General features: G+C 34.5%; 3 protein-coding genes across 3 annotated transcripts; all 3 read left to right on the top strand.

Moving 5' to 3' along the window:
- The first annotated feature begins 9981 nt into the window (after positions 1 to 9981).
- Positions 9982 to 13101, top strand: LOC141681021 (glutamate decarboxylase-like). The gene is made up of 7 exons (XM_074487085.1): positions 9982 to 10151; positions 10461 to 10665; positions 11216 to 11416; positions 11524 to 11738; positions 11865 to 12118; positions 12221 to 12273; positions 12387 to 13101. The coding sequence occupies exons 1-7, from the start codon at positions 10066 to 10068 to the stop codon at positions 12849 to 12851; spliced, it is 1479 nt and encodes a 492-aa protein (XP_074343186.1). The 5' UTR covers positions 9982 to 10065; the 3' UTR covers positions 12852 to 13101.
- A 627-nt stretch (positions 13102 to 13728) lies between these two features.
- Positions 13729 to 14439, top strand: LOC141677861 (non-specific lipid transfer protein GPI-anchored 15). Its single transcript, XM_074483943.1, has 2 exons — positions 13729 to 14097; positions 14205 to 14439. The coding sequence occupies exons 1-2, from the start codon at positions 13752 to 13754 to the stop codon at positions 14219 to 14221; spliced, it is 363 nt and encodes a 120-aa protein (XP_074340044.1). The 5' UTR covers positions 13729 to 13751; the 3' UTR covers positions 14222 to 14439.
- Positions 14440 to 15672: 1233 nt separating this feature from the next.
- Positions 15673 to 16725, top strand: LOC141680608 (uncharacterized). The gene has a single exon (XM_074486787.1). It carries the CDS (start codon positions 15673 to 15675, stop codon positions 16723 to 16725), a length of 1053 nt encoding a protein of 350 aa, XP_074342888.1.
- Positions 16726 to 18362: the final 1637 nt, after the last annotated feature.

The following is an 18362-nucleotide window of genomic DNA, read 5'->3' as shown; positions in this document are numbered from 1 at the left end:
ACCTATATGCATTCAACCCCTCCAACCAGTCATCATCATCAAATACTATATCAACAGGTGCTGGGGACCTCTCTTTTTAGACTAGCTTTTGCTTGCCTTTCCTTCGAGCTAAAGGAACGTTATCCATAGAAAAACTATTTGAAGAATCTGCCATAAGTTTTCCCTCCTTGGAATCTTGGATAAGGCGCACCACTCGATGTAAAAACTCGAGGATATGGTGAGCGTTTGGGGGTTGAGGTTTGAAGTAAGTATTGGGAGGAGAATATATCCCAAGATTTGAGAGAAATTCCTTGAAGGGATGAAATGGAGAAGACGCGCCCTCGTCTTCCAACTGTCAAAATGAAAGGAAAAAGTAGTTGAGGGCGCGTCCAAATAGAAAAACAAGAAAGAATGATAAAAAGTAGAAGGTGCGCACTAAAAAGATGGAGCGCCTATTACGATACTAAAATAGTGGAATAAAAGAGGGATAATGAAAGTTTAGGGTACACTGAGAAGATGGTGCGCCTAATTCAAAAATTATATATGTTTGATCCAAACTAAAAACATCTGTCATGGATATCTTTAAAGGTGCGCCCTAAGCTAAGATGGCGCGCCGAGAAAGAGATTGTGTTTCTATACTTCCAAAATATCTATTTTTGGGCGGTTCCTGAAACTAAGTTAACACAAAGGAGAAAATTAAAATTGGACATAAATTATTTCGGAATAACTGTTGAAATTCTGAGAATATAAATTTGAAATTTAAAATCCTAAGATTACGGATCTAAATTACAAAATATGAATATATACAGATATATACACACAAATACATACGTCGATACATGCATATCAAGAACACTTATGTTCAAGAAGATGAACAGTTTTGACACATGCATTGTTAATTAATCAACCAAATCTTAAAAAAATCATTCATGTTGCTTGAGAGATTAACCGGAGAAAGTTAGGAACTGAGTGGTTGTTGCTTAAAATCGCCGGCGGTTCTCGTGCTTTAAGAGAGAGAGATGAGGAAGTAAAAGTAAAAAGTAAAAGGTTGCTTGTATTTATAGCTGAAATAAGCGTGGATAGCTGTCAAATCAAATCAATCACGTCGATCACGATTCCCGAGAAAGAAGGGGAACCGTTTTAAACCCTTTAAAAACCAAAGGACGCGCCCTGTCCTCTCGAAGGCGCGCCCTCTCTGATGTTCAGAGTTATAAAAATTTGAAAAGGATATGCAATGAAGAAAAAGCTCTAAGTTTCCAAAGGACGCGCCCTTTTAAAGGCGCACCTTATAAGATATATTGGTAAGATATAAATATATACAAATTTTGAATTAAGACAAGAAATTTCAATCCCATTTTCAATAGTATATGGAATTTGGGGTAGTTGTTATGCCCAAAATTCGGTATTCACCTTGTTCAGGTCGAAACCGGGTCAATTGATCTTAATTGAGATATTCATGCCTAAAATTAAGGAAAGGCAAATCTGTTAATAGAAAGAATGAAGGCGCGCCCTACGAATATGGGATGACGGCGCATCCTTATTTTAAAAAGGAGAAGCTATTGATTAAATTCTTTGAAGGCTTGATTGTTAACATTATGACCAAGTTCAGGCGCGCCTTCATGAGTGGTGGAGGCGCGCCCTTTTGCTGAAGAAAGGACTTTGGATAATATATCTGAGTTAATCATTTACCTGTGGAAAGTGCTAGGGCGCGCCCTAAGTGAGGATGGAGGCTTGGATGGGATTTCAGCATAGTTATTTGGACGGGTTCTTTGGATGATTCAAAAAAGAAAGGAGATTCTTATAACTAACATATTTTCTGCAGGTACTCTATTGAAGAATTCCTTCCTGTAATGCAACCACAGGAAGGCGGTGTCCGCGGTTAGAGACCTCCAGAGGTATGTCTGGACGGAAGGCCTCCTCTTGTAGTCTATGAGTGTCCTCACTGGGGATGAGGGATAAATTATGGTGTGTGCTTTGGGAGCTCTGTCTTTGTAGTCAACGGGTGTCCTTGTTGGGAGACTTTGGAGTATCCTGCACTTTGCACCAAAAGCTTGGGATCACTTGTCCTGCAATCTGGTAGGGGCTCCTTATCCGGCGGACAAGGATGCGTCCAACATTTGGGGTGAACCACGGCTATATCTGCGTCCACATATTAGAGAAACAGCTGGTAGAGGAGGGTTATCCTTAGCCAGGGAGATGCCTTATCCGTGAAGTCTCGAAGCCATGGATGAGCCTTGGGCCTTTTCTGGTTGGGCCTAATCGGCAGACATTCCTAAAGCTAGTAGAAGACGGTTTCCAGTAGGTTTCCTACTTGGCCTCGGGATAAGAGATCTAAGCCCATTAGGTTTCTTGTTCCCAAGAACTACGTTGACTTGATTCCCTATAAATAGGGATATGTAGAAAAATTATAAGGGGTCAGAAATGAGAGCGCATAGAAGCCACCACTAACACTATGCAATCTCAGCCACCAATAATCCAAAACACCAAACACTGTTCATAAAATCCGACGATTACTGTTCATGTTTTCTGACGAAAAACCACCGTCATAGATCTTATTTCCAGCTACGAACCTCAAACTTTGTTTATACCAAATTCCCTCGTCAATACCAAATATAATAGTTAAATATGTAAATATAAAACTAAATTTTCAAAAAGAAAAAATTAATTTATAAACCATTTCGTACAAAGATAAAATTTGAAAGAAGCTAATTAATTTAATATCTACAATCTGATTCCGCTGAAATATCGGTTTACAAGGATTCACAAAAATTAAATGTAAAATCTGTATAACCCATGAAAAACTACCATCTGATTGAGCGAGGATAGTTGTCGATAGTTTTTCTTCTCCGGCAAATAAAAAATATAGTACCATTTTCCAGTCATATTCATAGGGATGAAAATCGAGACGAATCGGGCCGGGTATGACATAATCCAAATCCAAACCCAAAATTTGTATCTATATCCGAACCCAACCCGAACCCGAAAAATATTCAAAATTGATTATCCGAACCGATTTATCGGAGTCTAGGCATTGGAAGGGCGCCGTGAAGAGTGAAATTGACTCTAATATTTCTAATAGAACATGGGAGTTGGTTGATCTCCCTCCTAGGTGTTCTACTATCGGGTGTAAGTGGGTCTTTAAAAGGAAGTTGAACCCTAACGGCTCAATAGATAAGTACAAAGTTAGACCGGTAGCTATGGATTTTAAGCAAAAGGAAGGAATTGATTACTTTGATACATACTCTCCGGTTTCAAGGATGGTAACAATCCGAATGCGTGTAGCTTTGGCTTTCGTCAATGGTCTTATCATCCATCAGATGGATGTAAAGACAACTTTTCTTCATGTTGAACTTGAAGAAGAGATTTAGATGGATCAGCCTGAGGGATTTGTTGCATCTGGAAATGAAAGGAAAGTATGTAAGTTGATCAAGTCCATCTATTGCTTGAAACAAACTCCCAGGGATTGGCATAAAAAGTTTGATGAAACTGTATTGCCTTTAAGTTATATGATTAATGAAAGTGACTAGTGTGTTTACACCAAAGTTAAAGATAGCGAGTGTGTCATCTTGTGCCTATATGTGGATGACTTTTTATTATTTAGAACCAATATTGAGATTATTAACGAGACAAAAGCTTTCTTGAAAATGTACTTTGAAATGAAGGATATGGGTGAGGCTAGTGTGGTTCTTGGAATCAAACTGATTCAATCGGCTGAAGGATTAACCTTGACACAATCTCATTATATAGAGAAATCTATACTTGAGAAATATGGTTATTCACAGTGTAGAATCGCTAGTGCACCCTATGATCCTAAAGTTGCCCTTGTCAAGAATACTTCAGGACATGTTTCTCAGTTAAGGTATTCTCATATTATTGGGAGTTTGCAGTATCTTGCTAACATGTAGAACTCGATGTTCTTGATTATTATAGTCAATTCGAAATCTGAAAATAATCATTAATATTGTAAGTGCTTGGGATCGAACACGCGACTTGCAGTGAAAGAATTTTAACCTGTCATTCTCAACCATTCCACCAGAACATTAATTGTGTTCTTGTATGTATAGCCAATATTTTTAAAAATTAACTCATTTTGATACCCAAGTAATTAGATTTACCACAAGAATATGCTTTCTTCACCTCATCACCCGTTTAAGTAAACAATAATTTATTTTCACTAAATTAAATTTATTATTAGATAAATTTTTAACATAAATATAAAACTATATATTCTAAAAATTATACAGTCTATATTATTATATTAAAGACGAAACATTAAAAATTTATTTGTTGGTCCTTGGTGAATCGTCAGATTAAATTGATGAGAACTGTTAGATATATTATTAAATATTATTATTATACTGATATAAGATCAAATCTTACAAGCAATATATTAGTAAAATTATAATTTATAATATATAATGATAAAAATGACCGTGAATCACACGAGTTATATACTAGTATACATAATTTATTACAATTAGTTGATAACCCGTGCGAAGCACGGACCGAGTTAATTTATTTAAATAATTTTCAAAAAATCACAATAGTATAAGTGCCATGTCAAAATTTCTAATTTTTACTCAGAAAACCCAACCCAAACTATTGATTACGATATTTATGTTATGATTAAAAAGATTATAATTATTATACGATTTCAAAAAATTTATTATAAGAAATAGGATTACTGAGTTAAAATTAATATAAGAATTGCAATTTAAAAACCAATAAAATAATTTATATAATATTATAAGTCATGTAGAAGTAAAAGAAGAATAAAAATTATTCATTTAGAGTTATAACTATATTCAAAAAATGGTAAAATCAAAAGTTTGATGAAACAAAAATGAATAAAATATATTGAAATAGTAATGTATAAGGGAATTAAGAACACAAAGGTTAAAGCCAAAAGGGTGAAACAAAAATAAAACCAAACTGTCCGCGATAATTATCCTCTTGGTTACAGGTTCAAATCTCACGAGAATAGAATTTATGATTATGTCTCCTAAGTCAAAACTTGTCGCTTAAATACGGTTTACCTTGGTTCATGTGGTTTGCAGGTTATTGCGTGAGCCCGTGTGATTTACCCGGTGCGCAATCAGAAGACATGTAAAAGTATAAGATAAACAAAATAAAACTAAACTTAAAAAAAATCATAAGACATGTAGAAGTATAAGCTATATATACACGAATTAAAGGTGTAACCAAAAATTTTAGTAGAATTAAAAGACATACAAAAGTTGAATTATAAGATACAGATGAATGAATAAGTAAAACCAAAAGTTGGTGGTACAAAAAACTGGTAAAACCAAAGTTAATACTTGTCTATCACTTAAAAAAAGGATTTTTCGCTTATTAATAAAGGTTATTAATGTGTAACATATAATTATATAGGGGAATGATCAAATAGAAACCAAAATTAAAATAGAAACTGGAAACTAATCTAAACCATTAGATCTACCTAATCTAATGGTCCCCTTCAAAACACAACACCCAACTAATCTACACCCTCCCACACCCAATCTCAAATTTTCCCCTCTGTTTTTAATTTGATTTTTTCAGTCAAACCATAATTTTTTTTTAAAATCCGATTTTACTGTATTTTTCTACATCTCTTAACGATCGATTTGCATACCATATGTGTTATGTTTCGAAGTAATTTTAAAAAAATATTTGGTTTCTATTTTCTATTCCAAATTGGTTTCTATTGGAGTAACCCCTTATATATATACATATATAGGGGAATGATCAAATACAAACCAAATTTAAAATAGAAACTTAGAACTAATCTCAACCATTAGATCAACTTAATCTAATGGCCCCCCTAAAAGCACCCCACACAACTACTCTGCATCATCCCATACCCAATTTCAGCTTTTCCCCTCTGTTTTTAATTTGAATTTTCCCGTCAAACTGTAACTTTTTTAAAATTCGATTTCACTGTATTTTTCTACATCTCTCAACGATCGATTTGCATACCATATATGTTATATTTCGAAGTAATTTTAAAAACAAATATTTGATTTGTATTTTGTATTTTAAAATTGGTTTCAATTTGAGTAGCCCCCTACCCTACATATATATACACACATTCAAATATCTGGGTTTCGGATTTAGATCGAGTTTCAGATTTCAGATCTGTATACCTAAATCCAAATATTAAAATTTTCGGATTTAAAAATTAAATTCATATCCAAATTTAAAAAATCGAATTCATTAAATTCAAAATTTTGGGTTTCGAATTGAGTATGGCTCAAATTGAATTATTTTATCATCCCTGCATAATCACTGTGGTCCGCGATTGTCCGTGTTTCACAACCACTGTTCTAAAAATCGGTCTAGGCGGCCGCCTAGGCGGCGCTAGGCGCTGGTAAAACGCCCCGACTCGAACCTAGGCGGTGATTTAAGCGTGTTTTCAAAAAATCGGGTCACAATTGGGATTAGACGGGCTAGGTGGTCAAAAATTGGTCCTAGGCAGTCTAGGCGGAAAAAAATTAAAAAATTATTTTTTTACGTTTTTATAAATTTAATTCATTATTTCATAATTTCACACAATATCATGTCAAAGTCTAATATAAAGTATTGGTAAGAAGTAACAAGTAATCTAATATATTTATTTTTTAACTTAAAATATAAAAATAACGCATTATCATTAATTTAAAAGTGTGAATTAAAATATAATTAATATTGTAAATTCAATAATTAGTACATAACGCATGTCAAATGTGTAGATATTGTTTAATACCATTCTAATTTCTTTTTTCAAAAAAATATATGACATATTGATCATTATATAATTATAAAAATTAAAAATAATATTTATATTCTTCCGATTAATGTTCCGATTAATCGGTCCGATTAATCTCCGACTTGTCGATTAATCCCTCAAAGGTACCCTCACCGCCCTGGCACGTCTAGCGATTTTTTTAACACTGTTCACAACTAGTCCCAGATATATAGCATGTGCTGCATACATCATATTTTGCCACCAAAAGTTATACCTCACACTTAGAGCCGGCCAAATGTGCGGGTTTGAACCGCCTGTTCGGGACCGGCTCGTACGGAAACCCGTAATTATTCGGCCCGAACCGGGCCGGTTCAAGCCCGAATAATTCGTTGAAATATATGAGCCGATTACGAATCTAATATTTACCGGGACCGGACCGGCCCGCACGTACAAGACCCGCGAGCTACACCGACTGCACAACCCGCCCAGCCCGCACAGGCCCGCGGGTGTTGTGTCTTAATTGTTTGCTATCTAGACTACTCATGTCCCCTGCCACTTGCAAATTGCACTAACAATACTATAATAATACTTATAATAATTCTAGTTCATTTGCTTTGCTCCTGCAACAACTTGAATTGAAGTGGAAATATGAAATAAACTTTACAGGCACGCACAACCCGTTAACAGCCCGCACAACCCGTTAACTCACGAATAACGTTAACTCACGATTATTCGTGTACCGGTTACGAGTCCAATTTATTGGTTCAAACCCGGCTCGAGCCCGGTTCGTTCTTAAACAGGTCGGTTCAGTGTTGATATTCCGAGTGCTCAACTTGTGTGCGGCCCGGCCCGGCATGCACGGACCGCACAACTGGCCAGGTCTACTCACACTAGTCGGGGAGAAGAAACAAGGTTACTGCATGTTTTTCATACTAATCTTTGGTGGTTATTATTGTAGTCATTAATTTCATATTATTGGACGCTAAACAAGTTTTAATTTCACAATTACATGTTATTATTCATATCGATGAAATTTGAATAAATTTGTTATTGAACACTTTTCAATATACGTACATTCTTAAAATTTATTTACCTACTTAATAGAAGAGATTTTTTTTTGTTATCTTCTTAGACTACATATACACCGCTTTTTTTCACTTGCGAAAAATTTAATTATATGATATTATTTTCAGAAATACTTTGGGCAGAATGTGATAATAAATCCTGTTATGGAATCTCCCTAAATTATACAATCGCAAAATGTCATGCCCACGTTACACAATCGCCCGTAAGTGACTCTTAACGTCATTCAATCATATCACGCTATTACAAGATCCTGCAACTATATCTATTATTATTATTATATAAAAGATGAAATATAAAATATAAAAAAAAATTGTTAATGTACCTATCTTTTTGTACACGCTGAATTTACCCCATTTCCCTTACTTTTATATTTTTGTACATCTGATTTATATTAATTATTAATCCGGTTAAAAATATTGTATTATTCGACCGGGATAAAATAAAAATAAAATTTGGAAAAAATCGATTGGTCGATATATAATGTCATCATGTAAACAAAACAATATATATTATCCATTGTATTTAAAATAAAATATTAATATTCACCCTGACCTAAAATAAAATTAAATAAAAAATTAAGTATAATTAGCCGAATTTGGTTGATATAACAGGTCTGAAACTAAATAAAAGATTTAATAACTCATGCTAAAATAAAATAATAAATAATACCAATCTGATTAAAAAATATTACTGAACAGGGTTTAAACAAAATTAAAATTTGATTTAACGGGCCTGAAATTAAAAAAAAATAATGTATATTATTATTTTTCGCTAAAACCAAAAATAAATTCAAATTAAAGATAATTCTTATATTATTCATTCAGGTTAAAATAACATTAAAATCTAACTAATTCGCGGGTGGGTATAATGTAGACTTGAAAAATTGGGATAACTAGGATGCGACCCACATGGCCGAAATATTAACATTTGATAGTTGATTTATATGTACAATATTTGTGTTTATATAATTACGAGTCTTTTTCAATTTTTATAATATACTGACTATTTAATAAAATAAAATAGAGATGATTTATTAGTTAGTATTATTGTGTCATATTAAAATAATCAATTTGTACTATTTAATTAGGCTAAAAAAATTATACAAATGATTCATGATAAATCAAAAATAAAATAAAAAATATTTAGAGGAGTTAAAATAAAATAACATGTACTGTAATTCGGGCTAACATAAATTTTAATATTATTGATACATAAAATTTTATTATTAATCCGGGTTTAAGCAAATTGTTACGTAAAATTTTACTACCGATCCGTGTTTAAACAAATTAAACTAACATAAATATGAATATAGTTAAGTGGATTTGGTTGATTAACCGATTAAAGAAAATTCATATACTAATATCTTAGCTAAAATTTACCTTTTAATTAAAAACATAATTATCTTTTGTAAAAACGCATATAAATATTAATAAAATTATAAATTTCAATCATTACATTATTTTTTTAAAATCAAAATATTATTATCGTATACATCTATGTGTATTTATAATTATTATCAAATCGTATTATTAAAATTTCAAAAAAATAAGTTTTAAAGCTTAAAATTTTTATTTCAAATTAAATTCTAAAAATTATATAATGTTAAAAATAAGTAAGAATATAATTTATACTAATATGATGTAATTCGTTTCCTGTCAAATGGTATGAATTTATTTTAGATATATTTCAAAAACGTTCATATAAATGAAGTTTTATTTATCTGCCTATACAAGAAACTATTTTCTAACATCCTAAGTTTGGATACTTGACAGTATCCAAGGAATATGATTTATCAAGAACTTTTCTTCTGATATAATTATCTGACTAATTCTTCTCTAAGCAAACTAGACATCTACATACATTTATAATATCGTTGTAACTTGTAAGTCTGTAACATGTGTCCTCTGCTAATCATCTTTATCATTTCCATAAATATTTTTGCAGCTGCCAACAACTCTTTTCTTAATCGTAATACTGAAAATCTGGTACTGGTCATTATAATTATGAATGTAACAAACGCAGCACTCATAAAAATATGTATTTTATAAACTGGTCAAATTGTCTGTTAACGCAACACTGTAGTGTGGCCCAATTGAGAATTATTATACCGAAACTCACAAGAAAAAGTGTGTTTCTCGGTTGGTTCCTTTGCTATATATATAGGTCACGTTTAACTACTATATAAACATGCACATCACTTCTTCCTCCTCCAACAAAACCCAAAGCTTTCATCCCTCTGCCTCAAGCTCTAATAATCAAATCTCAAGTCATTAGCCATGGTACTTTCGAAAACAGCCTCCGAATCAGATGTCTCTGTACATTCCACTTTCGCTTCTCGTTACGTTCGACATTCACTTCCCAGGTAACATGCATCACCAATTTACCATTGAATTATTTCACGTCTATAATCCAACTCAAGTTCTCGAATCCTATTTCTGAGTGGTATATACGGAATATGTTTGTGTTACTTTTTTTTATTGATCATTTTATGTTGGAAAAAATACTAAGGTACAAAATTGGTTTTCAAAATAGTTACAAAATATTATATATCTTATTTTTATTTGTTAAATGAAAATAAACCTCCTGCATACACATCAATATTAGCAATTAAGTTATTTCATACTGTTACATCATTCATGAAACGTCATTTGATAACAATTTTTTGTAATAGGTCGAAGATGGGGGAGAACTCGATACCTAAAGACGCAGCTTATCAGATAATAAACGACGAGCTGATGCTAGATGGAAATCCAAGGCTTAACTTGGCATCGTTTGTGACAACATGGATGGAGCCAGAATGTAATAAGCTCATGATGGATTCCATTAACAAGAACTATGTAGACATGGATGAGTACCCTGTCACTACCGATCTTCAGGTCCTTCCATATAATTAATCCTTCTTCTGTATATTTATCATTTTTTATGCAGATAACAAGCATTTTAAAAGTATATGTCAAGTATTTTAATTGTAGAGGTTGGACCTGCTCCATTGCTTGAACATGAAGGTTGAGTCACAGATTAATTAAAAATGTACTATGTTTTAATATTACTAATTGCTATCTGACGTTTGTTACCTGAACAAATTAATCAACACGCTAGAAAATAATCGGTCAAAATGTCAATTCAACACTGAAGTCAAGGTCAATAGCTCATGTAGCTTGTCTATAATTTCTTGTTTGAACTGAATATATTAATAAATATCCACATACAACATCTCCAACAATGTTGGTACATGTCAGCCAACCCAACACTTGTTGTAGCGGTATCTTCCTTGTTACTTTACGGAATGTAGAGGGTTTGAATATGTGACATGATGATAGAGTGTGAGTTTTTATCTAACTAGCGAAAGAAAAATGTTGGCACACATGTTGCATTTTCATAATTGAAATATCATTGATATTAATTTATATTTTTTTGTGTATGCAGAATCGTTGTGTAAACATAATAGCAAATTTGTTTAATGCTCCACTTGAGGAGGGTGAAGCTGGTGTTGGAGTTGGGACAGTAGGTTCATCAGAGGCAATAATGCTGGCAGGCCTTGCTTTTAAGAGAAAATGGCAAAACAAGCGCAGAGCGGAGGGGAAGCCTTTCGACAAGCCTAACATTGTCACGGGAGCTAATGTTCAGGTTCGTCCGTTACTCCAACCTAATTTCAACGTCGACTAGACTCTTAACATTAGCGTTGAATATGTGACATTGATGATTGGTCTGATAGAATTTTGTTTTTTGTATAGGTATGTTGGGAGAAGTTTGCAAATTATTTTGAGGTAGAGTTGAAGGAAGTGAAGTTGAGGGAAGGTTACTATGTAATGGACCCTGTGAAAGCTGTTGAATTAGTTGACGAAAACACAATTTGTGTTGCTGCTATCTTGGGCTCAACACTCAATGGTGAATTCGAAGATGTCAAGCTCTTGAATGATTTACTTCTCGAAAAGAACAAGATAACAGGGTAAGCATAACTCTAATGAAAAGATTTAGATAGATTTACTCTTGTCGGAATTGAAGGGTATCTGTAACTCTATATACATCACATTAGTATACTAAATAAGTATCGTTTATCAATCTATCTGTACAGATGGGATACATCAATTCATGTGGATGCAGCGAGTGGTGGATTTATTGCACCCTTCCTCTATCCGGAGCTTGAGTGGGATTTTCGTCTTCCTCTGGTAAAGAGCATCAATGTCAGTGGCCACAAATATGGACTTGTCTATGCTGGTATTGGTTGGATTATTTGGAGGAACAAAGAGGATTTGCCTGAAGAACTTATTTTTCATATTAATTACCTTGGAGCTGATCAGCCTACCTTCACCCTCAATTTCTCTAAAGGTATGGTTTACTACATAGTACAGATTTACATTGAAATGACTAAAATGTTGCTATTATCTAAATCGTATAAGTATCTGATATTAGAATGTACTGTGTATGTAGGTTCAAGCCAAATCATCGCTCAGTACTATCAGCTGATTCGTTTGGGTTATGAGGTAAGAACTAGAGCAAGAATTTTATACTTTAAAGACAGTCTTGGTAATAATCACCAGATTTATAGTCATAGTCATTTAACTTAGGGTACTAAACGTATATTTTTGTTTACTAGGGTTACAAAAATATAATGGAGAACTGTCACGAGAATGCCATGGTGTTGAAAGAAGGATTGGAAAGTACAGGGCGGTTTAACATTGTGTCCAAAGACAATGGGGTTCCTCTAGTAGCCTTCTCTTTAAAGGACAACTTACGGTACAATGAATTTGAGATTTCGGATATGCTTAAACGATTTGGTTGGATCGTGCCAGCATATACAATGCCACCAGATGCACAACATATTACAGTCCTTAGAGTTGTCATAAGGCAAGATTTTTCGCGAACCTTGGCAGAGCGCCTTGTGATTGACATTAATAAAGTGATCAAGCAATTGGATGCACTTCCGATGAAATCACTGCTGATCAAAGTTGAACTTTCTGGGGAAGAAAAACCAAAGAGAACACCGCTTGAGATACAGAAGGACATAACGGATACTTGGAAGAAATTTGTTATGGCTAAAAAACCAAAACTGGTTTGCTAGGCCTTAATGTAGACTATATATAAATAAGTTAAGTAACAAATTGGTCACTGAAGTGAAGGTTGTATATCAAATTGAGTGTTTCTTTGTTTTCTTTACATAACTTGGTTTGGTTGCCTCTTTCTGATCTATCGAGTTTGTTTTAGGATTGTAACAAATTGCCTTGGAATGAGTAATTGTATAAGGTACTCTGTAAGAAAATGTTCCAACTGTGTGTTCACCTATTTAGCCAACTTTCTTCTGAAATCTTGTGTTCGTTTATTTACCCTTTTTTTCTATACTTTCCATGTCAATTACTGAAATGATAAAGATTGCAAGATTCACTATTTCACATACTATAGAGATGTAAAGTATCTGAACTAAGAATTGATTACAGGAATGCTTCCATGACAACAGAAAATAGAAAGATGTATTCATTTTTCTTCCATGACAACAGATCGCATCACCAATTTCCATAACTTAAATTACCGTTTCTTACAAGAGGTCTTGAGTCCGAACCCTCACCTTATAAGCGAGGAGCGTGTTCTACTTACACATGTTTTCTTAGGAGATGTCTTGAGTCCGAACCCTCACCTTATAAGCTAGGAGCGTGTTCTACTTACACATGTCGACATAGTCTTCCGGTTCAAGTAGTACTTCTCCCTTTTGTCCTAAATTCTAAAGCAAGCACAACGCACTACCCATCTATTTTCTAAAATTTTCAGTGGAATCGATTAATTTACCAGAGCGACAAAATCATTACATTAAGAATGTATACACAATCTCTTTTTTTATCCACGTAACACTTCACAACCACCCCACTAATGTAAAAGCATAGCTCAATATTGACACTTTCACACTACACTCACTTCAACTATTTAAACCCCCAGTAGCTTCACAAAAATAATACAAGATTCATTGATCATGGCCTCAAAGATAAACTCGTGCTTTGCAATTGTGCTTCTTTACTTGTTAGCTTCACAAACCATCATTCAAGAAGCCGAGGCAGCTGGAGAATGTGGAAAGACTCCTATTCAAACCGCGGCTACTAGCTTAAGCCCCTGCATAGGTGCTGCTGGGAATGTAAGAGCCAAAGTTACTCCCAATTGTTGCACAAAAGTTAATGCGTTACTGAGGACTGCACCTCGATGTTTATGCGCTGTTCTGTTGTCTCCTTTGGCTAAGAGTGCTGGGATTAAGCCTGGAATTGCTATTACTATTCCTAAGCGTTGTAACATCAGGAACAGACCTGTTGGCAAAAAATGTGGACGTAAGACTATGTTTCCTCTCTTCCTGACATTTTATCTTGTAGTATATATTTTTGCTTTGTTTGCCTTACATTTATTTACCAACTTCGCTGGTCTATGCACTTTGCAGGTTACGTAGTTCCGTGAAATGGTCATGATGCTTATGATTTACGTCTATTCGGGAGTGTTTTGCACTGAGTACGACCTTTATTTGTAATGCTGAATAAAAGATGCCACGTGGTATAGTCTAGCCGTGGCTGATATATTGTGATGATCTCCAATCAAGCTTTAACTAAATTTTCTTGATTTTACATATACATGTATCCTTTTGTACTTATTAATAAGATGAGAGCGAATTTTCTGAAGAGTTTCGTGATGTGGGATAGCAGAACTTCGAATATAGATTACTGTGGTGCCGGCACATTTGTACCTGAACAGCTGCACTACACATATCAAGTCATGTGCACATTACATTAGTTCGGATTACGGATAAATAATTGTTACAGGATACTATACGCAGTATAATTAATTATTGTTTGTTGTGAACGTAAAGCCTACATCAGATAGCATATTATAAGCAGCAATATATACACTTAACATGTAGAGTTCTAACTTCTAACCAGAAATGATCATTCAAAGATTAAAATGTAAATAACCGGCAAAGGATACTTGGGCTTTAGCCCGATAAAAATGCTCAGCTTGAAGCTTACAGTGGGCAGTCCAACTTTCTTAATATTACTTTAATCATCCTTGTCTTTACTGGCTGCAGCTTAGCCCAAAGTTGTAAAATATTAGTTTCACAATAATATTAGCCACTAGGCCCGCTACCACTTGAGATTTGATTACCAATCGCCCATATCATTGGCCGGGGACTTTCTTTTTTTTTTTAAAACAAAACGTAGGAGGGGTCGAATGCCACTCTTCTAAACAAAATGTGTAACTTTTACTAGCAAAGGAGCTATACAATTTACAGAGAGGTACACAAACTCAAGTAACAAACAATCGAAAATAAAACATTAAGTTAATATGTGTTTAAATGCTTTCGTTCGTGTAGATTATTACGGATATAGGAGTTTCAGTTTCATAGCATATCACCACTCCACTTATCATATCACTCCACTTATCATAACAGAATTCAGTTATATTAGCTGTAAATTGAAATCCTGAGATTTAATTTTCTTACTGCACAATTTCTCTCTCTGTGCAATATAAACAAGAATAATGTAAAATACAGTTTTGTGAGCTTGTGGTGTAGATAGTTTTTGTTGATGATTAACATCTTTACATGATATCTGAGCAATATCTTCCGCAAATTATCGATGAACTTCGTCTTCTTCGTTCTCGTTGCGATTTGTAAGTAATTTCTTCATATCTTCATCATTGAAGGATCGCAATTGTTGTTTCTCATCTTTCGCTACTGATTGATTTGACATTGTGCCAAATCTATTGTTTTGATCTGTCATTCAGTGTTCATACTACTGTTTTGTTGATTGTTATTATGATTTCATGGTTGATTAGCCTTTGTGTTATTCAATTCGTTCGCAATCTTCATCGTTTTCACTAGATCTTCGATGATTAATCGACATTTATGTTCTTGAATGTCGTATGTTAACGCTGTGCTAAATAATATGACTCGCAATTCTACAAACACCTCATCTCCACACAACTCTACACCTCTTAACACAAATTCTACTCAAAACACTAATACACAGTCATATTCGCAAATTATAGACAATAATTCGCATCCTCTTTACTTGCACAACAATGATCAACCAGGAATGGTCTTGATCTCCAAGAAATTGTTAGGTTCTGAGAATTATACTTCGTGGAAGCACTCTATGCAGATCGCTTTAACTGCGAAGAATAAGTTTGTGATTGTCAGTGGAGATTTTACTGCTCCAGCAAGTGATTCACCTCTGTTTGCGCATTGGAAGAGAGTGAACGATATGGTTATTACCTGGATTTTAAACAACATCTCAGAGGAGATCAGTAATAGTATGAATTATATGGATAGTGCGTTTGATGTTTGGTGTGAACTCAATGAACGATTTGCTACTGTTAGTGGTCATACGTACTATGAAACTCAAAGAGATCTGTTCAAACTTGAACAAGACAACGACTCGATTGAATTCTATTTCCATAAGTTGAAGGGATACTGGGATGAGATTAAGGCTTTGGAACCAGTTGTGAATTGTAAGTGTGGTGCAACTAAAGAATGGGAGTTGCAACTTGAGAAGACAAGATTAATTCAATTTCTCATGGGCCTGCACTCAAGCTACACTGCAGCAAGGGGTCAGTTACTCATGATGATCCCATGGCCCACTGTTAATCAAGCTTTCATGTTGTTAAAACAGGAAGAAAGACAACGTCAGATTCACAATTCTTCTCGATCACCATCACCTGTTGCTATGATGGTGAACATGAGCAAGCCACAGTTTAGTCCTACCTCATATATTCCAAACAGGTTTAGTGATATAACTCATCCAGTGCAAGAATGCACACATTGTCACATTAAAGGACATACAAAAGATAGATGTTACAAGCTGGTAGGGTATCTAGTGGACCATCCTTATCATCCCAACAACAAAGGAAAACGTCGTTTTTCTAACTCTAACTCCAATACCAAAGTTGCTGCTACTGCAAAATCATAGGTTGTGTAGACTGATTCTCCTAGGGATCAACAACTGACTACCAAAATGGATGCTTTACAGTCTCAACTAAACTCAATTGTGCAATGCCTAAGTAAAGGTGGTTCTGGTCCTAATCCACCAGTTGCTGAGAATCAGTTTAGCTTAGCTACTCATATTGCAGGTACTATCTTCTCATTTTCCTCTTCCGCACAATTATCAACACATGCTTGGGTACTTGATACAGGGGCCACAAATCACATGTGTTGTGATATACCTTCTATGCATAATGTGCACATTCTTTCTGCACCCATAACTGTCACTTTCCCCACTGGACAAACAGCTGTTGTTACCCACATGGGTTCAGTTTGGTTACATCCTTTATTTGTGAACATTCATGAAGTTCTTTTTATTCCAGCTTTTACTTTTAATCTATTGTCAGTTAGTAAACTTTCCACACAGCTTCATTCAGCCATTTTTTTCACTCCTTCTGAATGTTATATGCAGGACCAATACCAGAAGAAGGGATTGGTTCTTGGTAACATCATTGGAGGGCTATATCAACTTCTAAACACACCAGTCAATTCTGCTCTTGATGTGACTCATTCTTCTCCAGACACTTCAATTTGGCACAAACGTTTAGGACATATTCCATCTCGAATAATGTCTAAAATTTCTATTGTCAGTACTTCTTGTAATGTTCCTAAGACTTTTCCTACTTGTAGTGTTTGTCCATTGGCTAAGCAATGCAAGCTGCCCTTCTCTTTTAGTCAGTCACATGCTCTCACTCCTTTTGAACTTGTACATTGTGATGTTTGGGGTCCGTACAGGACACCTACATACACTGGATCTAAATACTTTTTAACTCTAGTTGATGATTGTACTCGAGCTCTTTGGACCATTTTATTACCTACCAAACAACACGTTGTTCAATCTTTAAAAGATTTTTTTGCTTATATTTCTACTCAATTTAACACTACAGTTAAGTGTTTGCGTACTGATAATGGAGGAGAATTCATAAACAAGGATTTAACCTCCTTTTTGTTGCAATATGGGACTATTCATCATACCACTTGCCCCTACACTCCCCAGCAAAATGGGAGGGTAGAACGCAAGCACAGAAATTTATTGGAAATGTCTTGTGCCTTGATGTTTCAAGCACATTTACCTCCCTCCTTCTGGGGTGATTGCATCTTTACCTCTACCTACCTAATCAATCGTATTCTCACCACAGTTCTCGGTTTTATAACACCCTATGAGTAACTGTTCAATCGATCACCTTCTTATGAACATTTACGAGTATTTGGTTGTCTGGCCTATATGACTGTCCATAATCCTGACAAAATGTCGCCCAGGTCTGTTAAAACGGTATTTCTTGGCTACTCCATGACACAGAAAGGCTATAAGCTTTTTGATCCTCTCACACGTCAGTTTCATGTTTCGAGACATGTTACTTTCACTGAAAATCATTTCCCTTTTGCTATAGACTTTCCAGGTCTTCATATTCCACCTTTTATTCCACCTACTGCATCACATTTTGATGCAGATGATGTTTTAATCTCACCTATGGCTGATATCGATGATTCCACTTATGTGTCACCTCCTGTTCGCCTTTTTCCTGATGACTTACCATCAATATCACCTGGTAATACTGATGTATC

Source organism: Apium graveolens, chromosome 8 (assembly GCF_009905375.1).
Source record: "Apium graveolens cultivar Ventura chromosome 8, ASM990537v1, whole genome shotgun sequence".
Taxonomy (NCBI): Eukaryota; Viridiplantae; Streptophyta; class Magnoliopsida; order Apiales; family Apiaceae; genus Apium; species Apium graveolens.
Note: the sequence above shows the minus strand (reverse complement) of the source record. Positions and strands in the feature narration are given on the sequence as shown.